The sequence below is a fragment of the Bubalus kerabau genome, chromosome X, assembly GCF_029407905.1.
Source record: "Bubalus kerabau isolate K-KA32 ecotype Philippines breed swamp buffalo chromosome X, PCC_UOA_SB_1v2, whole genome shotgun sequence".
In the NCBI taxonomy this organism is placed as follows: Eukaryota; Metazoa; Chordata; class Mammalia; order Artiodactyla; family Bovidae; genus Bubalus; species Bubalus kerabau.
Window position 1 is genome coordinate 155,913,822 of NC_073647.1, and position 17,426 is coordinate 155,931,247.

Below are 17,426 nucleotides of genomic sequence, written 5' to 3' on the forward strand. Positions count from 1 at the left end.
AAATGAGATACAATTTAAAAGGTAATTCCTACATCTAAGTAGCCACATCTCAAATACTCAAAAGCCACAGGTGGCTACTACTCAAGCTCTGTACTGCAGAATCACTTGACATATTGAGTGTCAATACCAGCAAGTTCCCATGCTTGGTATTATGGTTTGCCTAACCAAGTATGGCTCTATGTCACTACTTATATCTGCATCACTAACACTCAGATTACATCTGTCATTAAGAACTAAATGTACTATTTTCACTCTACATTAAAACAGCAATAATAACAATCTTTAGGAGTTTACTACCATTCTCTTATTGAGAGGTTCTTATTGGAATACTGCCTATCACTTTACTCATAAAATGAAACATTGCCTATCTTCCTAATGCAATTCTGCCTCCCTTGTGGGCAAAAAAAGAACGTAGGTTATTTCTTTAAGTGTGAATACTGATCTACAATGCTACTACAACAGGCTAATTTTGGGGTTAATAACTTGAGAAACTTACAGGGTGGTACAATAGCAAAAAAGAAAAGGTTGGATGGCTAACATTTAGTCAGCTAAGTCGGTATCTTTTGGCTTGGACTCTGATGAAGGAGTTGTTGGTGGAAGTGACTGTGTTTCAACTGTGGGCCACTCCAGGTCACATTTAAGACTATAGATACAACTATTGATAGCCATCACACACAATTTCCAGTCGTATCCATTTTCTGATAGATCACAAGTCGGGTAGATGTCCTGGAGAAACTCTGGTGGTAAAGTCCAAAAATATGACAATTAATTAGAAATCACTTCTCAGAGAAATGAATTTATTCAACCTTAGTACTATTTCTCTTTCTGTGAAAAGGTCATTAAGACTTTAATTAAAACACATGGACTGTAACTTTCATTAAATTAGCTGAACAATCTTTTCATCTGAAAGGATAATAATATGAAATAGCACCATTCTTCAATTACACACACACACACACATAAAAACCAATATCCCATCATCTTGCTATATAACCAGGATGGAAACCCTCTGCTCTCTTCAGTACCCAATATAAACTTTCCTTATTCTTAAATTTATCAAACACACATCTAGCATGTTATTCATTGTATCATAGAGACATGCTATTAATAATAAGGCTCTAATACACCAGAGGCTGCAGTCTTTCATAATTTTAGAGGCAAGAAGCTGTGACTGCTAAATTCTTTGCCACTGCTTGGTTTATCTCAGACAAAAGAAATAAGAGTCTTTAGATCTTGCAGTTAAATGAAAACTTCTGTAACAAAATGTTACAGGGCAACATACCTCAAGGAGCACTCTTAGAGAAAGTGGGAGGACAAAGGGAAAGGTGGGGAAGACAGGTGTTAACCAGAAGAACAGAGCTGCTCTTAGATACTTTCTTAGGTAATTTCCTAAGTACCTTTGAGCTCTTAGAAAAAGATCTGGCAATCACTACAGGCCAGCATTACTTGGCTACATGAATGTCATCTGCTTTTCAATAGGATTAATAGGCTGGAAAAAGGGTAAACTATTAGGAGATCCAACCAGTCCATTCTGAAGGAGATCAGCCCTGGGATTTCTTTGGAAGGAATGATGCTAAAGCTGAAAACCCCAGTACTTTGGCCACCTCATGCGAAGAGTTGACTCATTGGAAAAGACTGATGCTGGGAGGGATTGGGGGCAGGAGGAGAAGGGGACAACAGAGGATGAGATGGCTGGATGGCATCACTGACTTGATGGACGTGAGTCTCAGTGAACTCCGGGAGTTGGTGATGGACAGGGAGGCCTGGAGTGCTGCGATTCATGGGGTTGCAAAGAGTCGGACACGACTGAGCAACTGATCTGATCTGATCTGATCTTGTCAGTAAATTTTATATTGATTACATGTTGAAGTGATGATATTTAATATATTCTGGTTAAATAAAATAGATTTTTAAAATTTAAATAACAGGCTGGGAAATCAGGACAATGCCATAAACACAGTGTATGTCCAAATTTTTTAGCACGTCATGTGACAAAGTAAAAAAGCTTTCATATTCAAAGGGCTAACAGATCAGTGGTAGCCTGGAAGGAGGCTTTAGTGGTATGACACTGGATTCAGTATCAAGTTCTATCCTGCTGCACATTTTTATTAACAAAAAAGAAGTTATGGAAAGCAGGCTTGTCCCATCTCCCAAAGACAGCAAAACTGGGACAGATAATAGACTGGAAGACAAGTACCTGCAAAGCTTTCTATTGAAAGCTTTTATTTTATTTTATTATTGACTGCAATGAGGAACCGAAATTGGTTGGTTGTTTTGCAAAATGTATTATCTGAAACATTAGTCATAAAAGTTTCTTAGTGGGGAAAGATTTTGGTTGTGCACATAAGAAATGCTTAACTCCAGAGTTAGTCTCCACTGAAAAATCCCACAGTAAAGAGATATGGTGAATCAAAGGTGACAGATGCCGGTGGGAATGCCTGCTCTGAAAGATTCGCTGTATTAGAGGACCTAATGTACTTCCTATTGCTATAACAGAAATGGAGGGGAGAGGGGCAGGAGTAAGGGTTGTTTGCTCATTACAAATATACAGCCTATTAACTTTCTCCATATGGACCATTCTCTAAAGAGATCTTAAATTATAACTGAGCTCTCAGAGAGCATCACATACTAGTTTCTTATATGACATCAATATCTTTGGCTTCTGGACATATTTATCAGTGACTCCTAATTTTCAGAAGAGTTCCCTCCAAATTATAAAATCTTAGGATAAAAAGTGAAATGAGAATAGAAGAATAATGAGGTTTACCCATTGCTGATACCAATCAGCAATCAGCAGTTAAAACACATTTTTTTAATTAGAAAGATTATTTCTTCTATAAACACCTTCATTTCCAAACTGGTTACAAACTGTTCTTTTTTTTTTACTGTAAGGTAAGAGGAAATGGTTTTGATTTTTTGCCTGGTGGGTTAGTTCAGTGATGTTTAAACTGCAAGTTGTGACCAATTTCTGGGTCGTGAAATCAGTAATAGCAGCACTTTTTTTAATAAAAGTTAATAGAAAATATTGAAACATAACTGTTATAGAAAGAGTAAGTTTTGTTTGTGAAATTTTTGCTTCAGTTTTTTAAAAAATCACACACACACTGAGTCACAATGTAAAACATATTTCTTACTATGGGTTGCAATAAAAAAAAGTTTGAAAACAACTGGATTAGATGAGACAGCAAATGCTTACAAAAGGTGCTGTAAGTCAGATTTCTTTAGTGTAGTGTGAAACACAAGTGTTCTTCAAATCTGATGGATGTGAAACGTGTGATATGAAGGCAGGAACCAGCCAACTGAGATTAGGCCAGGGATCAGAACTGTATCTTTGCTGGGTACCAGTGACATAAGTAAGAAATATTCTGTTTACTGCTTGGTCTAAATTTAATATTTCACAGATTTGCTGCTGGAAGCTTTATTATTTCATCTATTTATGTCATAGATAAAGACTATACTATGCTCATGTGCACAAGGGAAAACTAGCAAATTAACCTGCTGTACTATTGTTGACACTTCTGCAAACTGATAAAGCCCAGCAGCTTCAATTTTGATCCCCAGTAAATGAAGGTGTTTGAGTTTCCATTCATCTGGCAGTCCATACCAGAAGTCACAGTCGATAATGCCTTTCCTGTTCTAATAATGCTGCTCAAGACAGAGCAATTAGCCCCGAGAACCCAAAGGCAAAAAGAAACACATTCATGAACCTGCTCCTGTCATACCCTAATGGAATTAGTAAAAGAGCAGCCTCTCTCCTCAAAACTTACACAAACTGAATAAATTTTTCTTTATCCTCTCTAACACACTTTGCTTTCATTTATTCTCACATATTCAACATGTAACAAACCTCGAAGAGCATTAATCTTATTGGCGTTCAGGGAGTACACTCCAAACTCCAGACTGCCACGGACACTATTTATCAGGACTTCCTCTGTGAACAGGCTGAGAATGAGGTATCTGGCTGACAGATCTGGGCGAGACTTCTCTTTTGCTGTCATCAGAAGTGATTTTGGCATCTGTATATTTCTACGTGGATCTCCAAGATATTCTAGAAGCAAAAGAGAAAGAAGATGTCGATTTTCATGGCAAATGTTAGGTTCAAGTTTTTTAAAACGTTGTAATAGAAAAGTTGATTTTGCTGAACTTTCAAGGCTCAAGAATTTGAGAGCTTGCATTTCCCCTTGAGTGTGGATTAGTGGATTTAACATTCATTAGCAGGATACACTCAAGGGGATATGCATTCAGCATGCACAATGCACAAACAGCGATCTTGAAGTCACCTCAGAATTCTGCCTATTACACTGTGCTAATGAATTGGAAGATTCAGTATAGTTAAGATGTCAGTTTTACCTAAGCTGATCTATCAATGGAATGAAGTTCAAATAAAAATTTCTACAATTAAAAAAATGAGAAATTGAGAGGCTAAAAAAATTAAAGCTTTAACTTTTTAGTGTATCATGAGACAGCATTAGAAATGAGACAGGAATCACTCCTGATACAATGGTACATGCTCTGATTGTTAAGAGGACAATTCAGTACTCTGCTACCTTTTAGGATACAATCAGTTTTAACATTACATTTGGTAACAAATTCTAAGTAATTATTTAAAGTTAATTTTTATTGCATCAAAAATTCTAAGTAGTTTTCATGAATTGTTTTCCTACTTATAAAAAAGGCTTTTTCAAAATTAAGGATCATGATTCTTACTAAAATATTTATAATTTTTAAATGTAGGGTTTTTTATTTGGTATTGTTTATCATTCAAATATCAACAAACTTATCTTAGAATATTGTATTTTAGATAAGTTACTTGAACTTAAAAATAAATTTTAAGCCTGTTTTTATTTCTCAACTCTATAGCCTATTCATCACCATCTTTCTTCAGTCCATAGTGATTAAATTAACCATACTTAAAAATATTATATTGTACATATAACAAAGAATTACTTGTTCAAGAAAATATATTAGACAAACATATGATTCTTACAATAAACATATTTTTCATCTTGGAAATCCATCATTTAAGGGGTGAGAGTATAAACTGTTGAATCACCCAGATCCAACAATTGGCAAGAGAGATTAAATTATTTTAAAAATTCACTCAGTGGGTCCAAAGACTTAACATCTGTAAGGTTAATCTAGCAATATTTATTGAGTTCAGAAAAAAAGGTAAATAAACCTGGTAATTCAAATTCTGAGGATGTAATTTAAAAGAATCCAAAATATGTACAATTCTTCTTTTTTGGTGGCATGATTTTCATGATTGATGATTTTCTCTAAAAAGTCCTCAAATGAAAATCAAAAAATAACAACAAAAAGAGGGAGGTAGCTAAATAAATTATGTTATACTTACTCAATGAAATGTTATATGCCTGTTAAAATGAAATGATTATGAAGACTGGATATTCTTAAGGAAAAACATATGTTTAAAAGAAGAGTAATTATATGGAGACCATAAGTCTTTAAAATGTTCATAAGAAAAAAAAGCTGGGAGAAAATTAAAACATCCACAATAGTTTGTTAAGGTATCTTGATTGTGGAAACTTTTCTTTCCTCCGAAATATATTCCAGTTTTCAATAAAATGGCATAATAGACTACACATAAATTGTGATGGCTGCCTGGCTCACCATCTGCTTAGCTGCCCTGTCCTCTGATCCTAGCTGAGTCAGGGTCAGAGACCTGTGACCTAAGCTGCCCAAACTGGATTCCCTCTCCTGGGAATCTGAACAATGACAATAGAAAACTAGAACCTAAAAATCATGGAAGATACAGACACAGAGCCCCAGAGATATCAGTGGACCCCAGATGCCACGGTCTCAGGGCTGCTCAGGCTCCTGCCTGTGGCTGTTTGTTCTCTGCTCCTTTTAATCTAGGAACTATTCACCCAGTGATTTTGTTGTGGTGGTATAATTTGACCAGAGTTTGTTTCCATGGTGTACATACAGCCTTATTATAATGGAAAAAACATACTATAAAGATACATTATTTAAATAATTTTGTCTGATCAGATTCATAGGTAATAGTCTACTTAGGGCTGATATGGAGGGCCAGGGAAAGACAGAAAACAGTTTTCCTACCTCAGGTGCCACTAAATTCCAGCATCCTGGGGAAAGGCAATGCAAGGTGTGAGTGCACAGTCACCTACAGAACCCACTCTACTTGACACTAACAAAGCAGGCTATGCCTCCACCACTTAGCTAGCAGTGAGGGCCAGTGTTCTGATGAACGAGATTCATTAATTCATGCAAAAACACTTTATGAAGCATCTACAATGTGCCTGGCACACAGAGAGCAAGACCCCGAACTGCTCCTGGCCCATCCAGCTGTAGCTCCTCTTTTACCTGCAGAGAAAGGTGACTAACCTGAGAGAGTTCACACCAGTCAAAGGAATCATCTGAGAACCACTTTTCAAAGGAAAAATAATAGACTTAGTTTAATGTTAAAAACTATCAGTCTCAGAACTAGGTCTCTATAGTTCATTAATCACAGATATAAGAGATTTAAGTTGTTTAGCTTTCTCATGAAAATTTTCAAACACACATAAAAGTAGACAGAAAAATATAAGCCCCACAAATGTATCACTGAGATTCAACATTTATCAGCAAGAGAACTTATTTTAACACTCACCTAGTGTTTCAGAAGAGACTGCTGCACCATCAGTGGAAGGTTCTTGAATTCCTTCAGGGAAAGCTCTGCTGTCCTGGGGAGAATTCCCATGTTCTCTTGTTTCTGAGACAGCTTCTTGCTGAGAAACCTGGGCACTACTTGCACTGTCATCACCATCTCTTTCATCATTCGAATCTCTTTTGCGTTTGGTAGGCCCTCCATTCTTTTGAACAGTTTTCTGTTGAAACACAAAATTGCATCTATAAACAAAGTCCCATAGTGGGAAAATACAGACATGCTTCATCATCTACCAGGGCCCTCCAGGGTGATGAGGAAGCAACTGTTTCTAATCAGCTGGGCTGAAGCACACGAATCCTGTGTGGCATGAAATAAAACTATAGGTGGATTCCTCCTCCAGCTGCCATGACTCGCTGCTTCTTGGGGGACTTTGTTGTTTTAGTGATTTTAGTCACTCAATCACTGTCTGACTCTTCCTAATCCCACAGACTCCAGCACACCAGGCCTCCCTGTCCTTCACCATCTCCCAGAGTTTGCTCAAACTCATGTCCATTGAGTTGGTGATGCCATCTAACCATCTCATCCTGCCCTCAATATTTTCTAACATCAGGGTCTTTTCCAATGAGTAGGCTCTTGGGGGATTTAGTAGCAGTCTAATGAACTAAATGGGCTTCCCTGGTGGCTCAGTGTAAAGAATCCGCCTGCCAATGCCAGAAACGATTGTTCAATCCCTGGGTCAGGAAGATCTCCTAGAGAAGGAAATGGTAACACACTCCAATATTCTTGCCTGGAGAGTCCCATGGACAGAGGGCTACAGTCCATGGGGTTGCAAAAAGAGTCAAGACACCACAACTTAGTGACTAAACAACAACAACAAACAACAGTTGTTGGCACAAAATAAGTGCTTAATGAACATATCATAAATAAATGAATACATGAGTTTCTCAAAGATGACAACTTTGAGGTTGTTTTTTCTTTTTTTTCTCTTTCCCCAGTGGTCTTCTAATCTGGCTGTACATTTGAGCATTTGAATTACCCTAGAGATCTTGTGTTTTCTTAAAGCAGTGCTGGGGCCCCACTCACGGCAAATTCAACCAGAATCTCTGGTGGAGGGAGTGGGAGAGCTCCAGCATTACTTTTTTTTTTTTAAGTGACTCACATGTTTTTAACATACACCTAGAGTTGACCACTGCTCTAGGTTAGGGCTTCTAGAACTTCAATGTGCACAAAAATCACCTGGAGGTCTGGCTAAAATTCAAATTCTGCTTCAGTTAGTCTGGTATGAAACTCAAGACTGCATTTCTCATAAGCTTTCCAATGCTGCTGCTGGTCTGCGGACCCACTTTGAGTAGTAAGGACCTATCTTTCTCCTAAACAAGGACACAGCAGGCACTGGCAGATGCTGCTTCTCTTCTGATGCCTAAGCAATATTCAAATTACCATTTCCAGGCAGTATCATAATTTTACATTCAAATGTTTAAGGTGTAATTTTTGTAGGATATAAAAGGGAATGTGAAAAATAAGCAGATTTGGTTTCATACAGATGGTGCTTGAGTTATCACTGAAATCAAGCCATTCACCAAGAAAATATAAGCTCAGCTACAAATATTCTTGGCAAACAGTTTCCATCAACTTACTCTAGAGACACAGGAGTGACTAGATATGGTGAGAATAAAATGGAGGCTTTAGAGAGGTGGGTGGAAGTTAGGAATTGTCATTATGTTAAATGCTTCATCAGAAGGCAATAGACATGACTCTCTTCCCTACTAACCTGTTTGTGTTTAAAAAAAAAAAAAACAAAAAAAAAAAAACCAAAAACCTCAAATGCACTCTGAAGATATGATCGTGAGAAGTCAGATTCCCACTTACCATGTAGCTATACAGATTATAAAATATCTGTGAAAACTTAACCTCATGATATGCATCATTTTCACCAGTTTCTGCCATCACTGAAGGTGAACAAGTAATGAAGTACCTTCCTTTTCTTCTGTGCCATTCCTAACCACCATTAGAACAGCTAAGTAGCACCACAGTCTGCTCTTTTTTTTATGTGTTACTCAGTGGGATCCTGAAAAAGACTTGCCAAATATCTTTGTAGTTGAAATCTTTTTCTGGTGTAACCCTTGGCTTGAAATATACTAATTATAACACTGTATTTATTTTATCTTTAGGATATTTTTATGGGGCATAAAATGTCAAAGAGTTAAATAAACAGGCAGGATGCAAGAGAACACACCTTGCCTCTAAATTAAATAAACAAGAATTTGAGCACATGGACTGAAGATCTTGTATGTCATACAATCAGTTCTGGAGTTGTATGCAGTATGTACTTATACAGCAGTGACCATATTTAGATTAAAAAAATCACTTACTAGTGTTCTTCTTGAACATAAATTGCGGATCAGAGAATTGATATTGGAAATACAGGCTTGCCACTCTTCTCCATGTTCACTCAAATCATAGTTGGGAAAAACTGCTGCCAGATGTTCTGCAAATAGCACCAAGAATTCACGAAAATTAACAGGGAAATAACAAAGAAACTGACAAAAAATTTTATTTAAAATACTGAAATTTTCTCTTTTTCATTGTCATTCTTTTCTCTAACTAAGAGTTTAGGAATTCTACTCAAAGAGGATGCTTAGCTGAATATCTCATTTCTTCTAATGTGCAATTCCCTAAAACACTGACCTAAGGAGCCCATGATGAGGTTTTGGTGCTTTAGAGAAAAAAATGTGTTACAAAAAGTCAATTATTTCAGGTGTTAATACCCTTTAATAACCTTATGGATAAATTAGATCTAAACACAGAAGGACACCTGTAAGGAGAAAACAGTATTATTACAAACATTATCACATCATGATCCAGTTACTTGTGCATATTACATGTCTATCTTCCCCACAAGCTACTCCCTCTGCCTAGAATACTCTTCCTGTTTTCTTTATGTAGCTAAGGAATCTTTCTAAATGTCTTGTCCTTAGGAAGTCCTCCCTAATACCCTCAAAGTAGGCGCTCTGCTCTCTGAGTTTCCACATTACCACACTGGAATGGAATTGATCTGTTTCCCCAATGTGCCCCTTTCTAGACTGTGAACTCCTGTGGTCAGAACTACTTATTCATTGTTGTATTCTTAGTGCCTATGAGTTCCAGGACCTCCATACACATTACTGGAAGACAAGAAGGCAGGAGGCCAGAGTGGATTAATTATGAGATGCTATTTCTGTGTTGTCAGTTCCTAGCAATGAAACGTGCTTTATTTTCCCACTTTTTCTTATTTTGGCTTTTTCTTTATTTTTTAGTGCCAAGTTTCAGCACTGAAGAATTGACCTAGTATTAACCATAAGCAACTATAACCAATAAAGTTTAAGAATTGACCTAGTATTAACCATAAGCAACTATAACCAATAAAGTTTACCTTATTTGATCAGTCTATGAACACGTTTTATTCTTTAGAAATTGCTACCCATTATACACTACTAAATTGTAAAAATCTAGGTTAGACAAGGTGAAAAAGTGAACAGTTCTAAGATTTACACACACTTCATTATTTCTTCAACTATCAATAACACCCATCAGATAACTAAATGAGCAAAGATCCTATAATGATTTTACATACATCTTTTTTTTTCCCCCATGCCATGTGACATGTGGGATCTTAGTTCCCTGACCAGGGATCAAGCCCACACCCTCTGCAGTGGAAGCACAGAGTCTTAAGCACTGGACCACCAAGGAAGTCCCTACATACCTCTTATTGCAGCAATTTTGTTTGGATCCAGGGATTGGCAACCTTGGGAACTGATACGTACTGAGCTGGAAGTCAGGATTTCCTTGGAGAACAAAATACGAACCAAGTAGCAGGCTGCATGCCTAGGTATGGCCTTCTTTTGTACAGCCATCAAATGAATAGCAAGCATTATCACATTTCTTCTTGGATCACCAACATATCCTTTAAAAATATAGGGGAAAATTAAAATCCTTGTTTTTTTCATGCAAGGTTACCAATAAAGTATCTAAGAATATTAAACTAATTGATTTTTAATTCACAAATTTTCTACTTGGGCGAATTTTTTTCTATACTTATTTCATCTTTTTCTTAAATGAGTCTATTTGATGCCATCTGCATAACTGTTAGCATGTTTCACCTTTGTTAGTCTTGAATTTGCTGTACTTGAACTAATCAGTTCCTTGTCTTGAATAAATTTAATTCTTAGGCCACAGGTGCATATATAATCATGTTGCTCTGAGATCCCATTGCTCCCTTCTAAATTCTAAAAGTACACTCAGAGGTATATTACTGAGTGAGTATATGGTCCCTGAAGACAATTTAGAAAGTGTGAGTGGATATAATTTGAAAAATTTTTAAATAGCATTTATAAAGTATCTACTATATATCAAGCACTATGCTAAATATTTTACATCTATAAGCTCAGTTTCATCATCCTAACAACCTATTCTCACTTAACAGATGAAGAAACTGAAGCCCAACTGAGTGAGGTAAGTTATTTGAACAAGATCACGCTGCTGGTTATAGAGCTAGTTTTATAAGCTAAGTCTGTCTGGTGTTATGCCAAGTGCCTCAAACCTAATGTTTTCTATTGTTTTTTCTCAACACAAAACTGAAACTATACCTTATATGTAGCTTGGATCCTGCTTTTTTCCAGTTATCATTATACTTTGCATATTTCTCCATTTTCTTTTTTTTCCAAGTCTGTATTCCTATCATCATGATTTTCCTGACAAGTGACATTTATGTTGCACTTATGTTCTGTGCATTGTGTTAAGAGCTTTAAATGAATTACCCCATTTGATCCTCACAATTCTATAAAGTAGGCACTATAATTTTTGTCACTTCACAGATAAAGAAACTAATATTTAGGTCAGAGAATATTAGGTCATATAGTTAGTAAGACACAAAGCCAGGATTTGAACACAGGCAGTCTGACTCAGTAGTCCATGCTTTTAACCGTTATGCTTACTGCCTCATATATCGTGGTATACCAGGAGTCACGTAACTAATTCTCTATGATTGCTTATTGAATTGTTTCCAATTTCTCATGAGTCTATAAAAATTAATTCTTGTACCAAAATTTTAATGCAAATCTTTTTTATTATACCTTTGGATAGAAGTGGGATTACTGAGTCAAGTAAAATAAATACTTTTACGGATTTTTAAACAAATTACCCTTCAGAAAGTTTTCACCAATTTATACTTCTAACAACAGCATATCACAGTGCCTACTTTATACAAAGAACACAATTTTTTAAGTTTCTTCTAGTTTGGGTAATAAAATAATTTAAAGAAAAAGGGTCTCCTCTGGGATGACAGTCACCAAACCACAGTCCACAGGCCAATCCCACCACCAGTTTTGGTAAATACGGTTGGATTGGCACACAGCCACATTGATTCACTTACCTACACCTGTGGCTGCTTTCATACTACAGCAGCAGAGCTGAGTAGGTATGACAGACATTAGACAGCCCACAAAGCCTAAAATAGTTATTATCTAGCCCTTTACCAGAGAAGGCAATGGCACCCCACTCCAGTACTCTTGCCTGGAAAATCCCATGGGCGGAGGAGCCTGGTAGGCTGCAGTCCATGGGGTCAGGAAGAGTCAGACACGACTGAGCGACTTCACTTTCACTTTTCACTTTCATGCATTGGAGAAGGCAATGGCAACCCATTCCAGTGTTCTTGCCTGGAGAATCCCAGGGACGGGGGAGCCTGGTGGGCTGCTGTCTATGGGGTCGCACAGAGTCGGACACAACTGAAGCGACTTAGCAGCAGCAGCAGCAGCCCTTTACAGAAAAAGTCTGTCGAGCCCTACCCATGGATATTAATAATAGATTACCTACTTAGAAGTAGGTACATGTAACTATTAAGTATTAGGAAGACTTGACCTTAGAGGCCACGGAACCTGGAGTGTTCTCATCTCTGCCACTGTGGCTTGATAGGCAACACAAGAGATGTTAAGAAACATGAACTTTAAAGTCAGAGAGAACTGGGTTAGAGTTCCAGAACTGCTACTCACCAGCTCTGTGATTTTGGGAATGTGGGTAATACAAGTAGCTACATCATGAAGTCATTATGAATATTAATAGAGATGAGGCATGTCAGTTGATCAGGACAGTGTCTTGCACATAGTACATACTCAATAAATATTATTCCTTATTACTAATATCATCTAAAACCTGTCCTCAGAATAGGAAAAAAAAAGGTTGTATCAAGTAAGCTGAAGAATATAGGTTAAATAGTGTCATTGCACAGTCACCAAAATTGGAAGGCATGAGGACAGATGATAAGGCAGAAGCTTGGCTATTGTTACCTTCCAATACAATTGGGTGACTCATTGTTTCAGGTCTGTTTTCCATGCTGTTTTCTTCTGTCACCAATATTTTTACAGGTACAAGTGCAAAAAGAAAAGAAGTCTTAATTGCAAATTCTGTATAGAGGAAACTACCCTTCAGGTATGAAAGGGAAATAAACATTCTCAGACAAAAGAAAATTTTAAATGTTTGTCACTAGCAGACCTACTCTTAAATAATGGCAAAAGGAAGATCTTGAAACAGAAAGGTTATGATGACAGAAGGAATCTTGGAGCATCAGGAAGGAAGAAAGAACAACAAAAAGAGCAGGAAAGTGCATGCAGAGAAATTCAATCATTCATACTTTGCTGGGAGAGATGTAAAATGGAACAAACTGGAAAACAGTTTGAAAGTTTCTTATAAAACTAAACCTGTAATTACTACATGACACAGCAATTTCTGGGGCATTTAGAAATCATGAGAAATAGAAGCTCATGATGACAAAAATCTGCATGTGAGTGTTCTTAACATCTTTATTCATAATAGCCAAAAACTAAATAACCCAGATGTCTTTCAACAGGTGAATGGTTAAACAAACTCTGGTAAATTCAATATCAGAATATTATTCAATTATAAAAAGGAATAAAGAACAGAAAGAGCAGAAATATGGGCAAATACAATACTATTATGAGTTTTGTAATTCATATGTAATGACTGAAATGAGAATACCATTTGACACTAAGACAATGATAGTTAAAATTGAGAAGGGCAAAGGAAACTAGAGTTAAAGTTTCAACACATCATTCTAAGGAGTAAAGTGTTGATACCAGTAGACTGTGACAAGCCACATACATATATAACAACACCCAGAGTGACCAGAAGGAAAACTATACGAAGCAATATACTCAAAAACAAATAAATCAAGATGAAATACTAGAAAATGTTCAGGTAACCCACAGAAATGCAAAAAATAAAATCAGGAACCAAAGAAAAAATAATAAAACTGCAGACTTAAAACCCTGATATCAATAATTACTTTAAATGTAAATGACTTAACCATATCAATTAAATGGCAGCAATTGATAAAGTGAATAAAAACAAGACCCAACTATATGCCATCTACAAGAAAATCTATAAGTTCAATTACACCAATAAATTGAAAGTAAAATGATAGAAAAATATATACCATGCAAATATTAACAATAAAAAAGAGTAGTTATGTGGATATCAGATAAAATAGACTTCACAGGCTTCCCTGGTGATCTACAGGTTAAGAATCCACCTGCCAATCCAGGGGACACAGTTCAACTACTGAAGCCAGCCCGCCTAGAGCCCCTGCTCCACAACAAGAGAAGCCACTGCAATGAAAAGCCCACACACGGAAACTAGAGAAAACCCAGGCACAGCAATGAAGACCCAGTAGAGCCAAAAATAAAGAAATCTTTCTAAAAAGTAGACTTCAGAGCAAACAAAGTTACTAGAGACAAAAAGGATAAAAGGCTCAATCCCCCAGGAAGACATACCAATCCTTAATATACCAAGCAACAGAGTCTCAAAATACGTGAAGCAAAAAGTGAAAGATTTGAAAGGAGAAATAATCAGATCTACAGTTATATTTGAGGACCTCAACACCCTCCTGTCAGCAACTGGTGGAACAACCAGAAAAAGCAGCAAAGATACAGAAGACCCAAACAATACAATCAACCAACAGGATTCTCATTAGAGAAGGAAATGGCAACCCCCTCCAGTATTCTTGCCTGGAGAATTCCATGGACAAAGGAGCCTGGCAGGCTACAGTCCCTGGGGTCGCCAAGAGTCAGACACGATTGAGTGACTATCACTCACTCCATCCAATAAAAGGAGAATACATATTTTTGTCAAATGCCTGTGCATCATTCACCAAGACAGACCACATTCTGAGCCAGAGAAAAATCTCAACAAATTTAAAAGAAATGAATAATATATGGTATATTGTCTGACCATAATGGAATCAAATTAGACATCAATAATAGAAAGAAGAAGATCTTTAAACACTTAGAAAATAAACAGCATATTTCTAATTAATACATAGAGAGGACATTTTCATGGACATGATAAAATGTATAGGACTTAATAAAAATACAACACATCAAAATATATGGGATGCAACTAAAGTGATACTGAAAGTGAAATTTACAGCACTAAATTCTTACATTAGAAGAGAGGAAAAAGTCCCAAATCTATAATCAAAGTTCCTGCACCAAAAGTGAAGAGAAAAGAAACCCAAAATATACAAAATATAATGAAATAATAAAAAGCAGAAATCAATAAAAATGAAAATAGGAAAAATAGGAAAAGAAGCAAACAGCTGGTACCTCAAAAAAGATTAATAAAGCTAATAAACCTCTAGAAAGACTCACAAAAATAAAAAAGGTGATACAAATCATCAATATCAGGAATGCAATGGGATATTTAGCAGCCATTAAAAAGATAATAGGGAATACTACAATTCAGTTTACGCTCACAGATTTGATAACTTAGAAGAACTGTACCAATTCTCCCAAAATTACAAATACTAAAACTTATCCAAGATTACAGAGACAATCTGCTGCTGCTGCTGCTGCTGCTGCTGCTGCTAAGTCACTTCAGTCGTGTCCGACTCTGTGTGACCCCATAGACAGCACAGCCCACCAGGCTCTCCCGTCCCTGGGATTCTCCAGGCAAGAACACTGGAGTGGGTTGCCACTGCCTTCTCCAATGCATGAAAGTGAAAAGTGAAAGTGAAGTCGCTCAGTCGTGTCCGACCCTCAGCGACCCCATGGACTACAGCCTTCCAGGCTCCTCCGTCCATGGGATTTTCCAGGCAAGAGTACTGGAGTGGGGTGCCATTGCCCTCTCTGACAGAGACTATCTAAATAGTCTTATAACCATCAAGGAAATTAGATTTGCAATTAAAAAGCTCCCCCCAAAAAGGAATCTACAAGCCCAAGTTGATCTGTGGGTTTAACATAATTCCCATCAAAATCCCAGCAATTTTGGGGGGAAACATAAACAAGCTTACTCTAAAATGAGGATGGAAAGGCACAGGACGTAGAATATTTAAAATGATTGTTGAAAAAGAAGAATAAAGTAGGAGGAATCATTCTACCTGATGACGACGTTTACTGTATAACAACAACAATCACAAGGTTGTGGTTTGGCAGAGGGGTAGAAACATAGATCAGTGGAAAACAATAGAGAACCCAGAAATAGATCTAATGGTTTTTTATTACTGAATAAAAGCAATTCAATGGAGGAAAGATTGTGTTGCAGCAACTGGATAGGCATAGGGAAAAAAAAAAAGAAGAACCTCAACCTACATCTTACACCTTATACAAAATTAACTCAAATGTGAACTGTAAAAGATAAAACCTTTAGAAAAAACATAGGAGAAAAAATTGGGGATCAAAGACTAGACAAAGAGTTCATAGACTCTATACTAAAAGTATAAAATCCATAAAAATAAAGTATAAATTGAACCTCAAAAAATTAAAAATTTTCTCTCTGCAAAACAAAACAAAAACACCTGTAGAAAGGATGACAAGGAAAGCTGCAGATAGGAAGAAAATATTTGCAAACCACATAAACAACAAAAGATTAGTATCCCAAATATCTAAACAACTCCCAAAACACAGCAGTAAAAAAAAGAAAAAAATTATAGAACAGACATTTCAGAGAAAGAACATACAGATGGAAAATTAGCACATGTGAAGATGCTGCACACCATTATCCAAGGCAAATGCATATCAAACCCACAACAAAGTATTAATGTATACCTATCAGAATGGATAAAATTTTTCAAAATAGTGAAAATACCAAATGCCAGTGAGGATGCAGAGAGAATGAATTACTTATACATTGCTGGTGGGACTATAAAATCAGTCATTCTGAAAATAGTTTGCCTGTTTCTTATAAAACTTAATATGCAATTATCATACTACCCAGCAACTGTGCTCTTGAGCATTTATCATAGGGAAATGAAAACTATGTTCAGACAAAAACCTGCACAAGAATGTTTACAGCAACTTTACTTTTAATACTTAAAAACTGGAAACAACCCAGATATCCTTCATTAGGTAAACAGATAAACAAATCATGGTACACCAATTCCATGGAATAGAGCTCAGCAACAAAAAAGGAAGAAACCACTAATACATGCAGCAACTTGGATGGATCTAAAGGGAGTCTTTGACTGTATGGATCACAATAAACTGTGGAAAATTCTGAAAGAGATGGGAATACCAGACCACCTGACCTGCCTCCTGAGAAACCCATATGCAGGTCAGGAAGCAAGAGTTAGAACTGGACATGGAACAACAGACTGGTTCCAAATAGGAAAAGGAGTACATCAAGGCTGTATACTGTCACCCTGCTTATTTAATTTATATGCAGAGCACATCATGAGAAATGCTGGGTTGCAAGAAGCACAAGCTGGAATCAAGCTTGCCGGGAGAACTATCAATCACCTCAGATATGCAGATGA

At 36.7% G+C, this 17,426-nt stretch overlaps 1 protein-coding gene across 1 annotated transcript in view; it reads right to left on the reverse strand.

Moving 5' to 3' along the window:
• Positions 1 to 540: 540 nt before the first annotated feature.
• The window catches only part of BEND2 (BEN domain containing 2), a 55,133-nt gene continuing 38,247 nt past the window's right edge, over positions 541 to 17,426 (reverse strand). The window contains exons 10-14 of the mRNA XM_055565445.1: positions 10,368 to 10,568; positions 8,998 to 9,113; positions 6,629 to 6,845; positions 3,848 to 4,048; positions 541 to 737 (exon numbers count right to left, since the gene is read on the reverse strand). Of these exons, the coding sequence (XP_055421420.1) occupies positions 541 to 737; positions 3,848 to 4,048; positions 6,629 to 6,845; positions 8,998 to 9,113; positions 10,368 to 10,568 (932 nt within the window). The remainder of the gene's footprint in view (positions 738 to 3,847; positions 4,049 to 6,628; positions 6,846 to 8,997; positions 9,114 to 10,367; positions 10,569 to 17,426) is intronic.